Genomic DNA, 16749 nt, shown 5'->3' on the forward strand with positions numbered 1-16749 from the left:
AGTAAAATTAATGTACGTATGATACAGACGTTGGCAAGTCGTGCGCGACAACATCTTAATGTATATTGTCTGAAAATAGAAAATCACGCCTGCACAAAACACTAATGGCGGAAGCAAATTTAGAAAATATTAAAAACTAGGTCACAGACTGCACACTATTTGTTAGTGCAAATGCATTGTTAAGCATCAGATGTGCCCTTTCAATCATGCATATGAATAATTATTTTAACACATTTCTTTTTAACTATAGGGGGACCTAAACCAGCTCTGTTTACTGTATTGATTGGTCATTGTTTTTTAAGGGTCAACAAAGGAACATTCATTATCATGCACATAGTCAATTTGGCCTTTTGACAAGGTGTTAAATATAGTTTGACTGAGGTACTCAATTGGAAATTTAAAAGCCTCATTGGTGACCAGCTCAATGCAACCCTTTGATTGACGTTCAGTAGAAGATGATCTCAAAGAGGACAAGGACTCACTAATCCCACTCACAGGGGAATTACTGAAGGTAAAAGCATGTGTTGCAAAAAAAAGTCATTGATTTAATGAGACAATACTGTGGAATCGTGCCAGTGAATTAAGAAGGTGAATTAAGAGGCGTATTTCTTTTTCTCTAGATATAATAAATGCAAAATAATATTAGATTTTTTTTGGAAAGAGAACAATGAGCATCATAATAATTATAATATAATAATAATATTCTTGATATGTTATTATCCCACCCCCTTTTTTTACGCCTATATCTACACACACATGCGTCAACAAATTTGCACCTTTAACTGATACCAAACATTCAAAAACAAAAGGTATATTCTCCTCATTCTAAACATTTACCATTCCTCCCGCACAAAATAATCATCCATCCCCTTACGTTTTTAAATGTGCTTTTACTAGGCCTGATCAATATTGGAAAAAACTATCCCTGCGATTTTTGGGGGGTTTGAGATAGGGATATCCTGGTCCATTGGAAATCTGGCCGATCGCACCATTTTTCAGAGGATCAGAATCGGGTGAAAAGGATTGGGTAGTGAGACCAAACTTGTTGGTTTTATTCTTTTTTTTAGTCACCACGTGGTGTATGGTACTTAAAGTAAACGACGATTGACAGGTTTGTAGCTTTGATCTAGCGAGAGAAGGCTCGGTAGCTCTAGGATGAAAAGTGCAAATGTGTCAATCATCGTTTAGTTTGTTACACACAAGTCTTTGGCAACTCATTCAAGTGAGAGACTGTTCTCGGCAGCGTGAGCGTCAAAGTGTGAGTGAATTTGAGTGGACTCACTCAATGAAGCATTTGATAAATACAATCATTGCTCTATGTTATTAATTAAAAATAATTCAAATCAGAAGGCGGTACGGTTGCACATGGTGAGCACGTCCACCTCACAGTTCTGTGCGCCTACAGTTTGTGATGTTGATGCCGACTATCTTTGCCTCGAATTTTTTCTCTTCATATTTTAACTTGAACTCTTCTTGGTTGTCTACCTTTTTAGGTGGCCTGTGCATTTCCCAGTCTGTGAAAATCCCACGTGAACCAAAAGCAGGAGAGTTTGACAAGATCATTCGGCGGTTGGGTGAAAACCCAAATGCCCGGGTGGTCATTATATTTGCCAATGAGGATGACATCAGGTCAGTTCAATGACATTTTAAAATGTATATAGAAAAAGTTTCTTGATATGAATGAATTATGTTTTTTTCCCAACATGTTGGACTTACGTTTTACATACAGCGAGTCCTCAGGTTACAGTGTCCTCGACCTACGACGTTTTCGACTTTACGACGCCCATGCATCATCCGCCATTTTGTCCCCAGCGCCAGTGTTTATAACACAACTTCATCAAACAAATCAACATCAACAAAATTGAAAGCAAAACAACAGCCTCCTGCCAATTTTACCACCCCTCCCACTCTCCTCTCATTCGTTAGTCATGCTGACGAATAAATGCCACTCGATTCGTTACAATATTTTAGTTTTTTTATAAAAGTATTTTGATATAAATTTCGACTTCAGCAGTGTAATCCGACTTCGCTGAAATCCGTGTTATGTTGCAAGGGTAAGAAAAGAACTCCGTAATTCGTTCGTCATTCGAGGACTCCCTGTATTTTAGTTTAGCGAAATGTTTAGAATAGATTGTTACAAGAACAAGGAAGCATGTTCTTGTATAAAAATTGAAAATATATTCTTTCTAATGTGAGAACATGTTTATCTGTCTTTTAGTAGAGTAGAGTTGTCGGAGGCATTATATGAGCAACATTTCCTTCCATCAAAACTGGTTTGTTCTCATGTTTCTATCCTTTGAAATACTAAAGTTCCCCTCGTGACGACAAGTTCTAATTCATTATCTGCTTCTAAGACGGATTGTCTCCATTAAGAATGAATTAATTAGTTGAAGGCATAATCATCACACAGAGCACTTTTGTGGCTTTGTAATAGAAGTTGTCTCCTGGCAACCACTTGGAAGGCAAGTGTATTTCTTGCAGCCGGTGAATAAGGGTGGTCCCTTGGTGATGACAGGGCCAAAAGTCCAGGTCCTCATTGACTTAATCCCATCCAGATAACGGCTACTTGCGTGGATATATAGTAATTACCTAAAGCCAGTGGGAGCTTGGCTCCACACTCCTTTTGTATCCTTGAACTCTGTGCAGTCCTCATAACTTATAGTGTCCTATTAATGAAGTGCTAGAGTGTGACACTGTAGATAAATCGGTCTCTGGGTTTTTGAAAAACAAAATATATCCTTATAATTGTTGGACTTGCTGTAAGTGTTATTCCGAATGGAGGAGTAATGCAAAGTCTTTGCTGGTAAAAACTCATCCTAAGCACTCACCTACATTTAAAACGTCAGTGAAATTGCATTACTTTATTCATTTAGTTATTTATTATTTTTAATATTTATTTATGCATTATGGAACCATACAAACATAACCTTCCGAGGCCCTTTAAACTCAGGATTGCCGTCTAATGCCAAATACCTGTATACACATTTGAAATGTCTGTTGTGTGGCCTACATGACCCAAAATGTGAAGTCCACATATGTGGACACTTGGTCTCTATTATAACACTGGCCAACATGAGAGGACATTCCGTTCCGCCACCAAGCTCGTAATGTGAGTGTGCTCGAATCATGAATGTATTTTCTCCATAAGAAATAATAGAATTACAGTTAAAGTGTGTAACACTTCCCATGAGCCTCCATGTTATCCCTAAATAATAATGAATAATATTAAAATAAGTATTTGAACACATTTTCATGCTAGCTGCTTGTCCACTGTGAGAGAGAATCTAAAAAACCATTCCAGAATTCCAGAAACCATAGTGTATGATTTTTTTAATCGATTTATTTGTACTATACTGCTGCAAATTATAGTATTTGAACACCTGAGGAAATCAATGTCAATATTTGGTACAGTAGCCTTTGATTACAATTACAGAGGTCAAACGTTTCCTGTAACTTTTCACCAGGTTTGCACACACTGCAGCAAGGATTTTGCAGCACTGCTCCACACAGATCTTCTCTAAATCAATCAGGTTTCTGGGCTGCCACTGACAAACATGGAGTTTGAGCTTCCTCCAAAGATTATATAAGGGTTTAGGTCTGGAGACTGGCTGGTCACTCCAAAATCTTGATTTGCTTTTTACGAAGCCACTCCTTGGTTATTCTGGCTGTCTGCTTTGGGCGATTGTTATGTTGGAATTGTCAGTCCCGGCCATTTTTCAACGTTTTAACTGAGAGAAGTAGGTTATTCCCCAAAGACTCACAATACATGGCCCTGCTCATCCACTCCTTACTTAGTACAGTGCAGTTGTCTAGTCCTGTATGCAGAAAAACACCCCCAAAGCATGATGCTTTGCAGTAGGGATTCAATTCAATTTCAATTTCAATTTCAATTTTTATTTGTATAGCCCTCAATCACAACAGAAGTCTCAAAGGGCTTTACAGAGGCAATATGATACACAATTAGAAATGAAGCAACAAAGATGAATAGATGCAGTTCAAGTCCTGGGTATCCCCTATCCTTAAGACCCTCCATGCCGGCAAGGAAAAACTCCCAAAACTCCAGAGTCAATTGGGAGAAAAATGAGAAACCTTGGGGAGTACCACAGTCAGGAGAGATCCACTCCCAGGACGGATAGACAGGAACCCCAGAACGGCTAATGGGAATTAGCAAGCAAAATTATAGTCCGTAAAAATACAGTGGAGTGAAGGTGCAAGAAGAAGTCCCTCTAGTCAGATGAGATGGGGGTAGCAGCGAGGACGTCTATCCAGCCAGGGGTCCGGACAGTCAGGAGGCTGCAGCTGAAAAATAGCCCCTCCCCAGAGGGGAGGGGGGAAAGGGGACACCGGGTGACTAGTGATGAAGAGACTAGACAACTAGATATTAACATTGGAAAATAGAAATAAAGTAAGACAAGTGGTAGGTAGAGTAAGAAAAGGAGATAGAACTCAGCGGCTGTACTGCCCCCAGCATTATAGCTTCTAGTGCAGCTTAGACTAAACTGTGAGTCTACTCCGACTTCAACTAGCCTAACCATAAGCTTTGTCGAATAGGAACGTTTTTAATCTAATCTTAAATGTGCAAACTGTCTCGGCTTCTTTAATACTAGCTGGAAGCTGATTCCATAAAACAGGGGCTTGGTGGCTAAAGGCTCTAGCTCCGACAGTACTTTTATGAACCCTGGGAACTACCAGTAGACCTGCATTCTGAGATCGGAGTGTTCTGTTGGGGCGGTATGGAACCAGAGCATCGGTGAGATAAGGTGGCCCCAACCCATTAATGGTCTTAAATGTAAGAAGAAGTATTTTAAATTTAATTCTAAACTCGACTGGAAGCCAGTGAAGTGCCTGGAGCACAGGGGTGATGTGCTCTCTTCTATTGGTTCCTGTTAAAAGTCTTGCTGCTGCGTTTTGGACTAGCTGAAGACCTTTTAGAGAGCTTTTAGGACAAGCTGCAAGTAGGGAGTTACAGTAATCCAATCTCGATGTAACGAACGCGTGAATTAATTTTTCTGCATCGCTTTTAGATAAAATATTTCTAATTTGGGCGATGTTGCGCAGGTGAAAGAAAGCCGTTCTACAGGTTTGTTTAATGTGTGCTTTAAACGATAAGTCAGGGTCAAATAAAACTCCTAGGTTTTTAACTGTGGTGCTGGAGGCTACACTTACATTGTCCAGAGTGACTATCTGGGCAGCTAAAGAGTCTCTAACACTTTTCGGGCCTATTATAAGGACTTCTGTCTTTTCAGGGTTAAGCAGAAGATAGTTAGTGCTCATTCAGGTATCTATATCTCGGACGCAGGCGCTTAGTTTTTCTACTTGCCTGACCTGCCCAGGTTTAATTGATAAATACAGTTGTGTGTCGTCAGCGTAACAATGAAAGTTAATGCTATGTTTTCTGATGATATTACCTAGAGGAAGCATATACAGCGTAAACAAGATGGGCCCGAGGACAGATCCTTGCAGCACACCATAACTAACTCTAGAGTACGATGATGATTGTTGGTTTACATTGACAAACTGGTACCTATTAGATAAATATGATTTAAACCAGCAGAGGGCTGCTCCTCTAATGCCTATGTCACATTCTAATCTCTGCAATAAGATATTATGGTCGATTGTGTCAAAGGCTGCGCTCAGGTCCAACAGAACCAGGATCGAGACTAATCCAACGTCAGCGGCAAGTAACAAGTCATTAGTTACTTTAACTAATGCGGTTTCAGTGCTATGATGAGCTCGAAAGCCAGACTGGAAAAGGGATGGTGTTCTCCTTAGAATTGGTGGTCCCAGCTCCTTTCAGGTCATTGACCAGCTCCTCCTGTGTAGTTCTTGGCTGATTCCTCACCATTCCTAGGATCATTGAGACCCTACAAGTTAGATCTTACATGGAGCTCCAGTCCGAGGGAGATTGACAGTCATGTTTAGCTTCTTCCATTTTGTAATAGTTTTTTAACGGTGGATCTTATATCACCAAGCTGCTCGGCAATTGCCCCGTATCCCTGTCCAGCCTTGTAGAGTTCTACAGTTCTGTCTCTGGTATCTTTGAATAGCTCTTTGGTCTTGACCATATTAGGAATTGGAGTTTTCCTGGTTATATGGGGTGGACAGGTGTTTATATGCAGCCAACCGCCTCAAACTGGTCAAAAGTCAGACTCAAAAAGCCCACCTCCACTCCACTTATTCGCTGTACTTTTTAAAGGCGACTAACAGGTCTTTGAGGCTCACAATTCTAGCTAATGGACAGGTGTTTAGATACATATTTGCAGCAGTATAATACAAATAAATTGTTAAAAAATCATACATTGTGATTTCTGGATTTTTTTATTCTTTTGATTGTCTCTCACAGTACCTACCTTGAAAATCAAACCCGCACATCATTTCTAAGTGGAAGAACTTGCAAAATCGCAGGGTGTTCAAATACTTATTTTCTTCGCTGTAGTTAATATTCACTTGTAAGTGCAAATGATTCGGATGCACTTTGATACAAAATTAGACAATGAGGCAAGAGGTGGGCAGATGGGTTGATTCTGTTGACGCAAGATCTTTGTATGCCGCTTAGCGGGACACCGAGACAATTGGGAAAACTAAATGAAGGAGAGATCTAGCATGCTACCTGGTGGGATGCCGAGGCACTCAGACACAGCAAGCAATAGAAGCTTTTCTGGTGTTTGAATGGTGAAAATTTAATAAAATATCACCTAGTTTCACCACTTGTTCTTCAATTTGCACATACCCCGACAGCCATTCAATCTTAAAAGAACCACATTTCTTTTTTACTTTGGCTTGATGAGTGCAATATCGCTGCCCGTTCCTTTCACCACGATAAGGGGTTAGCTTCTGCATCTCTTTACTCGGCTGCACTGCTTTTAGCTAGCCAACCTGCACATAGCCAACACTGTCATTGCTATGATTGGCTTTGTAGCATAATTAAAGTTAACTGTATCGTATTCTTGACTAGACACCTGTTGCTCACTGAGTTACGTTGCAAAATGGTACAGAAAAATACCTTCCTGGTGTAATTAACTAGATTACATCAGTTCTAATATTCGATATTAATATATACTGTAACACTTGCAAAAATTGGCAGCGAAATGTTGCTTTAGTAAACCAGCATAGAAGTCTAGATGACTTTTCATTTTTAATTTTTCTCCGTGTTATCATTATTTTGTCACATCTTAGTAACGAGTTCCTTCGAGGGGCTGGCAAATGTAAATTGACCAAGAATGGTTTTGAAATCAGAAGCAAGTTTTTAAAAAATGCTTGTGATATGCCAAAATTTTTAAGAGTGACAAACAGGAATTTTGGTATCAAAGCCAGAAAAATGAAGTCCATGCACACAATGTCACATTCTGCTGCTTGTCAGAATTTGTTTTTGTTGCAGAGCCGGCTGTGGGGGCGTGCTGACGTCACACCTGCAGCTAATCCCTGCTCGTCAGCTATAGTACATAAACGCAGGTTATCCGGCAGAAGAACGCCGAGATATTTCTCTAGCTGGTCGCCATTAACACGTACTGCTTTCGAGTCGCTTTGTATTTGCCTTCTAGTTCGTCGGATGTCTTAGTTTTGTGATCCCCTACCTTGTGCAGGTATTGAGTGTATTTTCGTTTGTCTTTTTGGCTCTCTGCCCTTCGCTCGGTTTTCGCGTGTTTGATCCCCGTTGACCTATTTGTTACGGACCCCTTTTGTTATTCCCTTTTTACCGCGTTCGCGTGTTTTGTTTTATTTGTGATTAATAAATCCCCAAACACCTCCCCTCTGTTGTCTGTTTTTGGGTTCAATCTTTTTCTCCGCATCCGCGGATCACAACACACAATTTTTTTCACAAAATGATGTTATGGGCCAGATCTGGTCCCCCGGCCTTGAGTTTGAAAGTGCACTTATTATTTGCTGTGGCCTTTTGGTTAGAATCTACTCCTCAAATTTGTTTTCATACACAGCACTCAAAACACTTTCGTAAATTTGAATCTCTTTTTGTTATTTCTCATCAAATACCCAACCTTGCTGTCATAAAAGCTAGTAAGAACACTTCACAACTCCTCCGCATTTTTTTTTCCAAGGATACATTGGCCTTGCACGGAACTATAGACTGATAATATTTGCCGTGACAAAAATTCCTGCGTAAAAAGATATGTCTACAACACATTAAGTTTCTTGTCTGTGTTTTGTTATGGGGTTGTTGGAGCAATGAGGGTCAGTAAAGCCACAGAGGCCAGATGGGGTTTTAAATTTTGATGTTGCTTCACTCCAGCTTTCAACTGTGCCCGTGCAGCGCCTTATATTTACTTCCACTGGCAGCGAGCCTGGAGAAATGTGGCAGGGGGGTGATTGTGCAACAGCCAGAATGTACTCTGAGGATATTTTCAGTCTTCGGAGGCCATTCGTTTTGACTGCCTCTATAGCTTTATGCAAATATGTCCACACTCAGTAGCGTACCTGCCTCTTTGGGTGCATTTGAATAACAACCTTATGTTTGCCGGTAATGAATGCCTGCATCCGTTTAATAGATCAGCAAATAACAACATATTGCACAACTTTACAGAGCCTTTTATGTCTTCTAGGCGGCTGCTCCAAGCGGCAAAGAAGGCCAATCAAACAGGCCATTTTATCTGGGTGGGTTCAGACAGCTGGGGCTCCAAAATCTCCCCGATACTGAACCAAGAAGAGATGGCTGAAGGTGCTGTAACCATCCTGCCAAAACGACAATCCATCAAAGGTGCCCTACTCAGCCATGACAAAAACACTACATTCATGATCTAATACTATCAGCGCTCAATTTTTGAAAAATACTTGAAGCCTTAAAGGTATTAGTTTCATGAATACTTTCGAAGTGCCGTGTTACATACAGTGGGGTAGATAAGTATTTAGTCAACCACCAATTGTGCCAGTTCTCCTACTTGTAAAGATTAGAGAGGCCTGTAATTGTCAACATGGGTAAACCTCAACCATGAGTGACAGAATGTGGAAAAAAAACTGAAAATTACATTGATTGATTTTTAAAGAATTTATTTCCAAATTAGAGTGGAAAGTAAGTATTTGGACACCTACAAACAAGCAAGATTTCTGGCTGTCAAAGAGGTCTAACTTCTTCTAACGAGGTCTAACGAGGCTCCACTCGTTACCTGTATTAATGGCACCTGTTTTAACTCATTGTCTGTATAAAAGACACCTGTCCACAACCTCAGTCAGACACACTCCAAACTCCACTATGGCCAAGACCAAAGAGCTGTCGAAGGACACCAGAGACAAACTTGTAGACCTGCACCAGGCTGGGAAGACTAAATCTGCAATAGGTAAAACGTTTGGTGTAAAGAAATCAACTGTGGGAGCAATTATTAGAAAATGGAAGACATACCAGACCACTGATAATCTCCCTAGATCTGGGGCTCCATGCAAGATCTCACCCCGTGGCGTCAAAATGATAACAAGAACGGTGAGCAAAAACCCCAGAAACACACGGGGGGACCTAGTGAATGACCTACAGAGAGCTGGGACCACAGTAAGAAAGGCTATTATCAGTAACACAATGCGCCGCGAGGGACTCAAATCCTGCACTGCCAGATGTTTCCACCTGCTGAAGCCAGTACACGTCCAGGCCCGTCTGCGGTAGCCTGGTACTCCAGACTCACCGCTGTTCCAGCTATTGAGTCTGGCCACCATTAAGCGGATAAAAATTCCAGGGCGGAGCAAGCCACAGCAAACAGACAGCGGAATGGACCAATCAGCGACAGGCGGGACAAGGGACTTGCACGTGGAAGTAAACATACGAGGAGAGTGGAGTATATTCAACATGGCTAGCGCGAGACAGACTGTTGTCAATGACTTGTGTCGATGTGTTTTTGGTAATTTAAAACTGATTTTACCGTCGATTGGAACATATTCTCGGCTCTCCTGTTCGCCATCTGTGTTGTTGTGGAGACGACTTCTGACGCGGAAGAGTGACGTTGCTCATTAAGAACACGTCACGCAAATAAACAAATCTGATTTGTCGATTGATTTTGTACTTGCTCGAGAGGCCGTTAACGGGCTGGGTCCCAGACTATACTCTCAGTGTTTGGAAAAACACAGGGAGGACAGTCTGGCCGTGCCAGGCAACGTCTGCGGTTCGCTAGAGCAGGCGTCCCCAACCTTTTTTGCACCACGGACCGGTGTTATTTGGGTCCTTTTTTTTCACGGACCGGTGTTCTGACAAATTTTGCAACCCATCAAAAATTGCAACAATGCGGTTCTGCGCATGCGCGTAACGTTAAACATAGCCGCAAAATGCGCAAATGCAGCGATTCCAAAGTAAACACTACAAACTTTCTTGAAAGAAAGGAATATTAACTTACGTTCGATCATGGAAGGACTTGTAGAAAAGTTCTCCTCAGATTCATCCTGCCATGTAAGCTTCACACAACAGCTGCACACCACGCTCACCATCAGCGACTTCACCTTGTCGTTAAACATTAATTAAGAAGCCCGCTTCACAAAGATATGACGTTGGAAATTGTAGCAAGGTTTTCAATGCTTTTGTCGCGATGTCAGGATATTCCAGAATTACTTTAATCCAGAACCTCGGTAGAGTTGTTGTCTCAAATGTACGTTTAATAAGGTCGCCGTCATTTGCGATCTCTCTGTTTATTCACAAATGGGTCACGAATCCACTCCTTCGCAGTTCGTGGGTCTTCGAGGTTGTCGGCTCAGGTGCCCTTTTCGCCGTAAAAATATCCTTTTCGCCGTAAAAAAAATATTTCCAAAGACGTCTGTTTTCCTGTTATCTTCGCTCGTGTGGGGCCTAATTATTTCCGGGAACAAATGTGATGCGCCGCGGCCTAGTAATACGCTATTAACGAGGACAAGCGCACATAGATATATTATATACACAAACAAGATGTACTGCTAGCAGTCCAATCAAAGGACTTCTATGACAACATTGTAATTTATCCTGTAGTATTATATCTAGAGTAGACAGAGATATTGGTGTATTAAGCAGGGGCACAGGGTTAATTCGGCCAGAATGCGGTCGTTATTAAATTATTTTTTCTTTGCGGCCCGGTAGCAAATGCGCCACGGTACCGGTACCGGTCCGCGGCCCGGCAGATGGGGACCCCTGCGCTAGAGACCATCTGGATGATCCAGAAGAGGACTGGGAGAATGTGTTACAGTCAGATGAAACCAAAATAGAACTTTTTGGTAGAAACACAGGTTTTCATGTCTGGAGGAGAAAGAATACTAAATTGCATCAGAAGAACACCATACCTACTGTGAAGCATGGGGTGGAAACATCATGCTTTGGGCCTTTTTTTCTGCAAAGGGACCAGGACGACCGATCTGTGTAAAGGAAAGAATGAATGGGGCCATGTATCGAGAGATTTTGAGTGAAATTTCCTTCCATCAGCAAGGGCATTGAAGATGAGACGTGGCTGGGTCTTTCAGCATGACAATGATCCCAAACACACAGCCAGGGCAACAAAGGAGTGGCTTCGTAAGAAGCATTTCAAGGTCCTGGAGTGGCCTAGCCAGTCTCCAGATCTAAACCCCATAGAAAATCTGTGGAGGGAGTTGAAAGTCCGCGTTGCCCAACGACAGCCCCAAAACATCACTGCTCTAGAGGAGATCTGCATGGAGGAATGGGCCAAAATACCAGCAACAGTCTGTGAGAAGCTTGCGAAGAGTTACAGAAAACGTTTGGCCTCCATTATTGCCAACAAAGGGTACATAACAAAGTATTGAGATGAACTTTTGGTATTGACCAAATACTTATTTTCCACCATGATTTGCAAATAAATTCTTTAAAACTCAAACATTGTGATTTTCTGTTTTTTTTTTCCACATTCTGTCTCTCATGGTTGAGGTTTACCCATGTTGACAATTACAGGCCTCTCTAATATTTTCAAGTGGGAGAACTTGCACAATTAGTGGTTGACTAAATACTTATTTGCCCCACTGTAATTGCTCCATCCATTTCAATTACTGACTAATTATATACACACATAAAGACTTTATTTTTGCCCCTGTCAATGGATCCACATGCTAAATATATTGCTTACATGCTAAATAACGTAGCCGAACCACACCAAATGAATGCATATCCTTGTCTCTCATCTCTTGTTGTCTTCAATTCTTTGAGATTCCGAACAACATTTTTTTCCTTGAGTGGTAGACATAATTCAGGCTGTTTGTCAAATTTGGCGCTGCCTTGATTGACAGTGCCGTGGGAGCCCGGACGAAGACTGGAAACCGGTCTCATGATTGGCCGCTGATGAACACGGAAGCAAAAGAGAAAGAAATCTGCGACACGTAAATCCAGGGGCACTGAAAGTCACTAATGGTAGAGGGTGCTGAGGATCTACTTTAGTGTTTCTCGTCTAAAAACAGCCATTTCGGTCCAAATTTGTCATGCTCACGTGTTTTTTTCCATACAAGGTGTGCACAATGGCAGTACACTCGCATGCTGGATAGTTTACTGCTACTGGGCTACTCCAAAGATAGCGTTCTATTTCACTGACAGTGCCTGTTGGAGTTTTTGTATTGGAAATAAAAATGCCCATGTATTATAACGCAAATCAGTACAGCTAGAAGAAGAAGAAATGTTAAATAAGCCTCATTGTAACACTCTCTTTTCACAACACTGAAATAAATTGCACACGAATATCCAACAGCGCTCTGCACAGCGGCAGCTAAACAGCAACAACAAACAATAATATGGCTACAATCCAAACATGTCTTACCTGTTTGAAAACACCAAAAGTAGACAGAACTATCATCAAAATCTTCATTTTGGACCTCAAATTTAATTTTAGAACATTTCGCTGTTTTTTTAAAGAAAGAAATTGCAAATTTATTTTTGCACCATGTTAACGCCTCTTCTGTCAACAGTTAACTTTTCCATTACAATCGCGCCTCATTCAACGTGACCCGTTAGCAAGAGAGGTGTCAGGTGTTGACCATGGTATTAACAACAACAACAAAAAAACCTTTTCAGCATATATATTTAATCCCAAAAGTTGAATACTTTATCATTTCAAAGTTTTATTTATTCATTTATTTATTTTTAACAAAACAAAACAAACAAACAAAAAAGAATCTTCCCAAACACTTTTTCCTCCTCAACACCAGGGTGGGCTGGAGCTCCCTCAGCACCCCACTTCCCGCGCCACTGTGTAAATCGTCTTTTAAAATGGGAAAATCTCACATCGATTTTAGAAGTGTTTCCAAAATAGATGTTTCTTTAATTTTTATTGAAATGTTATGGCCATTTCATGAATAACTGAATAGCAAATCTTACATTGCGCACCTTTAAATACAAATCATCACAAACTTGCTTGACGAGTATCAAGCAAAGATATTTTTACTGCCAAATGCGGGATCATTTGTGTATTGCCTTGTTGACCAAAACAAATACTGTACAAAGATGGCAGCAACACTTGGGTTGCCGTTACGTAACGGCGTTATTTTTTCAGTAACGGGGTAATCTAACTAATTACTTTTTCCGCCGTTACAACGCCGTTACCGTTACTGAAGGTCAAAAGCGGTGCGTTACTTACTCTGAATAAATTGAAGAAACTACCAGCCATGTCGAGCCGACTCGCTGCTCTGTTGATTTGCCATCCAAGACTTGGGGTGCGTTCAGGTTCGAGAATAGCGCACGTACTTCTGACTCCAAGCTGTTTGTCCCTGCTCATTCAATTAGACAATGCTTTCCAAAGTTTGGTAACGTTTCTGTGTTTGCTACACCTGATGCTAGCCTCGTTCCCATCTCCCACTGTCAGCCAGCAATAATTCTGCTTCCATCTTGAGGACGGCAGACGCTTTGAAGGTGACGTGAATTGTCGGGAAACCAGCCTACCCGAATGCATCCCCTCGAGAGATGCGATGGAAGTGATTGTGATTGGCTGAGGGTTAGAGTCATGTGTCGTGGCGAGCCAATCAGAGCCGGTGATTTCACACGCAAAGCGGAACAGCGCGTGCGGCAAACACACACACGCAAAACAGATGCACAGTGTCGGGATGGCAGAGCATTCAGAAGAAAAAATGTCCTTTAAGAGGTGGAGATATAGACACTATTTCAATTTTGGCGAAATTAAAGGAAATAACCTGCATGTAATGTGTTATTTATGTCCCGGGGCAAAGCTTTTGTCGACATCTGTGGTAAGCAATTCAAATCTGCTGAAGCACCTAACAAGTTAACTACCTGTCTGTTCTTCTCTATTCCACTGACTCGAATACTGCTCAGAAAATTTCAAATTCTTTGACATACAACAAGTTCTTTTTAAAGTAACGGAAATAGTTACTTTCCCTGGTAACTAGTTACTTTTACTATAGAGTAATTCAGTTACTAACTCAGTTACTTTTTGGAAGAAGTAGTGAGTAATGTAACTAATTACTTTTTTAAAGTAACGTGCCCAACACTGGTTACATGTGGCCCCTTCATGGCCCCTTTTTGAGAAAAATCCTAGAACCGCCACTGACATGATGGTTGCAACTTGCGTATCATGCGTCAGAATATTTTTCAGTGGCAGCAACTTTAGGGCTAGTCAGAATGGATGGAAACCAGAATGAAGAAATATACAGAGATATCCTGGAGGAAAACTTGCTCCAGAGGCCACAGTTTATCTTTCTGTATAAAAAAGAGCCTACGGACACAGATAAGATATCAAAGGAGTGGCTCCAGGACAACTTGTTGAACGTTCTTAAGTGGTCTGCCCTGGGTGCTGCTAAGATGAATGAGCAAAACAGCCTAAAAATATTGTAAGTCAAAAGCTTGTAATCTTAAGAGGTGCTGTATTTGAAAAAGCATTTTTTCCCCCCTTAAATTACATTCAGCGGCAATCATACTCACACACTGAACTTGGTAATGGCAGACTTCCTTTTGTAGGAAAAAATGTCAAAAATAAATAAATAAATGAAATCTTCAAAGTCAGTTTGGTGAGTCATGTTTAAATCAGAAACTGTTCTCTTCCAGGGTTTGACCGCTACTTCATCAGTCGAACACTGGAGAACAACAGGAGAAACATCTGGTTTGCAGAGTTCTGGGAGAACAACTTTCAGTGCAAACTTAGTCGACATGCTGTGAAAAAAGGCTCTGGCATCAAAAAGTGCACAAGTGAGTCCACGCTAATTAGTGACGGAGGCTTTCACGCAAAGGAACACTTTCACCAAGTAAATTGGGCCCTGAATTCAATATTACCTGTATTGTGACTCTTAGTAGGTGTGGTGGCTAATTTCTAGAAGACGTCAATAGCGATCACAAAACCCCATCACCAAGTGCTAATCAATAGAACCTAAATCCAATGATTTACACTGAAATGAAGCTGTTAGGTCATTAAAGTCACAGAGATCCCCAGACTGTCAGTGATTGCGTTTACAACACTGCGAAGCAAGAAGGCTGATTTGTAGCTGTGACCAGTAATGGTTAAATCACATCCCTGAAAGATGCATTCACAGCATGTTAAAGTATCGCAATACACAAAGAGGAGCGGAATGCCCTTCTTAATACAGGCAGTCCCCGGGTTACGATGTACACAACATAAGTGATTTCGACTATGACACCTGAGTCTCGTCCGCTATTTTGTCTCCAGTCGTTTTTTTATGTTAATGTTAATATTGACTTATGTTTTGTGATGCATGCTTTTATTTCGGCACATGTGCAAGAAGAGCGCATTTGCTCCCACAAAGAAGTCGCGCAGCCAAGTGAGAAGGAGAGGGGAAACATTACAGCTGCAAGCCTGCGAGCACATTAGTTGCTTACGAAGCAACACCTGTATATAACACCTTTTGTCCTGTTTATTTTGCGTTTTCAAGTACGTTTGAATGCTTGGGACACGTTTATGTGATTGTTTTTAATGCTGTGTGGATGCTAACTGAGACTAGATTCCTCTCCAGCAGGGCCGAAAACCAAAAGTGTTTTTTGCCATGTGACATTTTTTTTTCTTGCCATGTGGCAAAACATTTTTGCCATGCGGCACTTTTTTTGCCATTTGGCAGAATTTTTTTGCCATGTGGCATTTTTTTGGCATGTGGCAAATTTATTTTGGCATGTGGCAAAAAACTTTTGCCATGTGGTATTTTTTTTGTCATGTGGCAAAATGGATTTTGCAATGTGGCATTTATTTGGGGTATGTGGCAAAATGCATTCTGGTTTGTGGGGGGGTAAATTGCATTTTTTTGCGTATATGGCTGTTTTGCAGGCCATACAAGTCCATGCCATTGACGGCTATGCACTTCCAAATTGTATTTTCATTTTAAATGGCCACATGCAAATTTCAAATAAATGCCATATGGCAAAATCCATTTTGCCATATGGCAAAAAAAATGCCACATGGCAAAAAAAATTGCCACATGGCAAAAAAAAAATGCCACATGGCAAAAAAAAATGCCACACGGCAAAACGTTTTTGCCACATGGCAAAAAAATGCCACATGGCAAATACCACTTTTGGTTCTCACTCTCTCTCAGATTCAGATCGCAGGTCATAATTCACAAATGCGATTTTTTTCGTGCTTTTCCGACTCGAGTGAGTCATTAACTTGACGGTCTGAACAAGACAAGTCGCATAGAAGTGGACCATTTCGAGTCCAATTTGTATCACTTTCATATGTGGTTAAAATTCGATATGGGCCACATTTTTCCATGATGTGGCTTGAGTCTGAACAAATCGAATTCATGAAGCAATTATATCAGCAAAAAGTGAGAGAGACAGGGAGCTGCGGCAGCGGTGGAGCTGTGCATTAGCATTAGCAGCTAGCTTGAACTCGGTTTTAGGCAGGAGGC

At 41.1% G+C, this 16749-nt stretch overlaps 1 protein-coding gene across 3 annotated transcripts in view; it reads left to right on the plus strand.

Annotated features, from left to right (window-relative positions):
• The window catches only part of LOC130912213 (metabotropic glutamate receptor 4-like), a 355496-nt gene that overhangs the window by 282887 nt on the left and 55860 nt on the right, over nt 1–16749 (plus strand). For all 3 annotated transcript variants that reach the window (XM_057830131.1, XM_057830130.1, XM_057830132.1), the window contains exons 4-6: nt 1494–1629; nt 8556–8710; nt 14942–15082. In XM_057830131.1, the coding sequence (XP_057686114.1) occupies nt 1494–1629; nt 8556–8710; nt 14942–15082 (432 nt within the window). The remainder of the gene's footprint in view (nt 1–1493; nt 1630–8555; nt 8711–14941; nt 15083–16749) is intronic.

The sequence above is a fragment of the Corythoichthys intestinalis genome, chromosome 2 (assembly GCF_030265065.1).
Source record: "Corythoichthys intestinalis isolate RoL2023-P3 chromosome 2, ASM3026506v1, whole genome shotgun sequence".
Taxonomy (NCBI): domain Eukaryota; kingdom Metazoa; phylum Chordata; class Actinopteri; order Syngnathiformes; family Syngnathidae; genus Corythoichthys; species Corythoichthys intestinalis.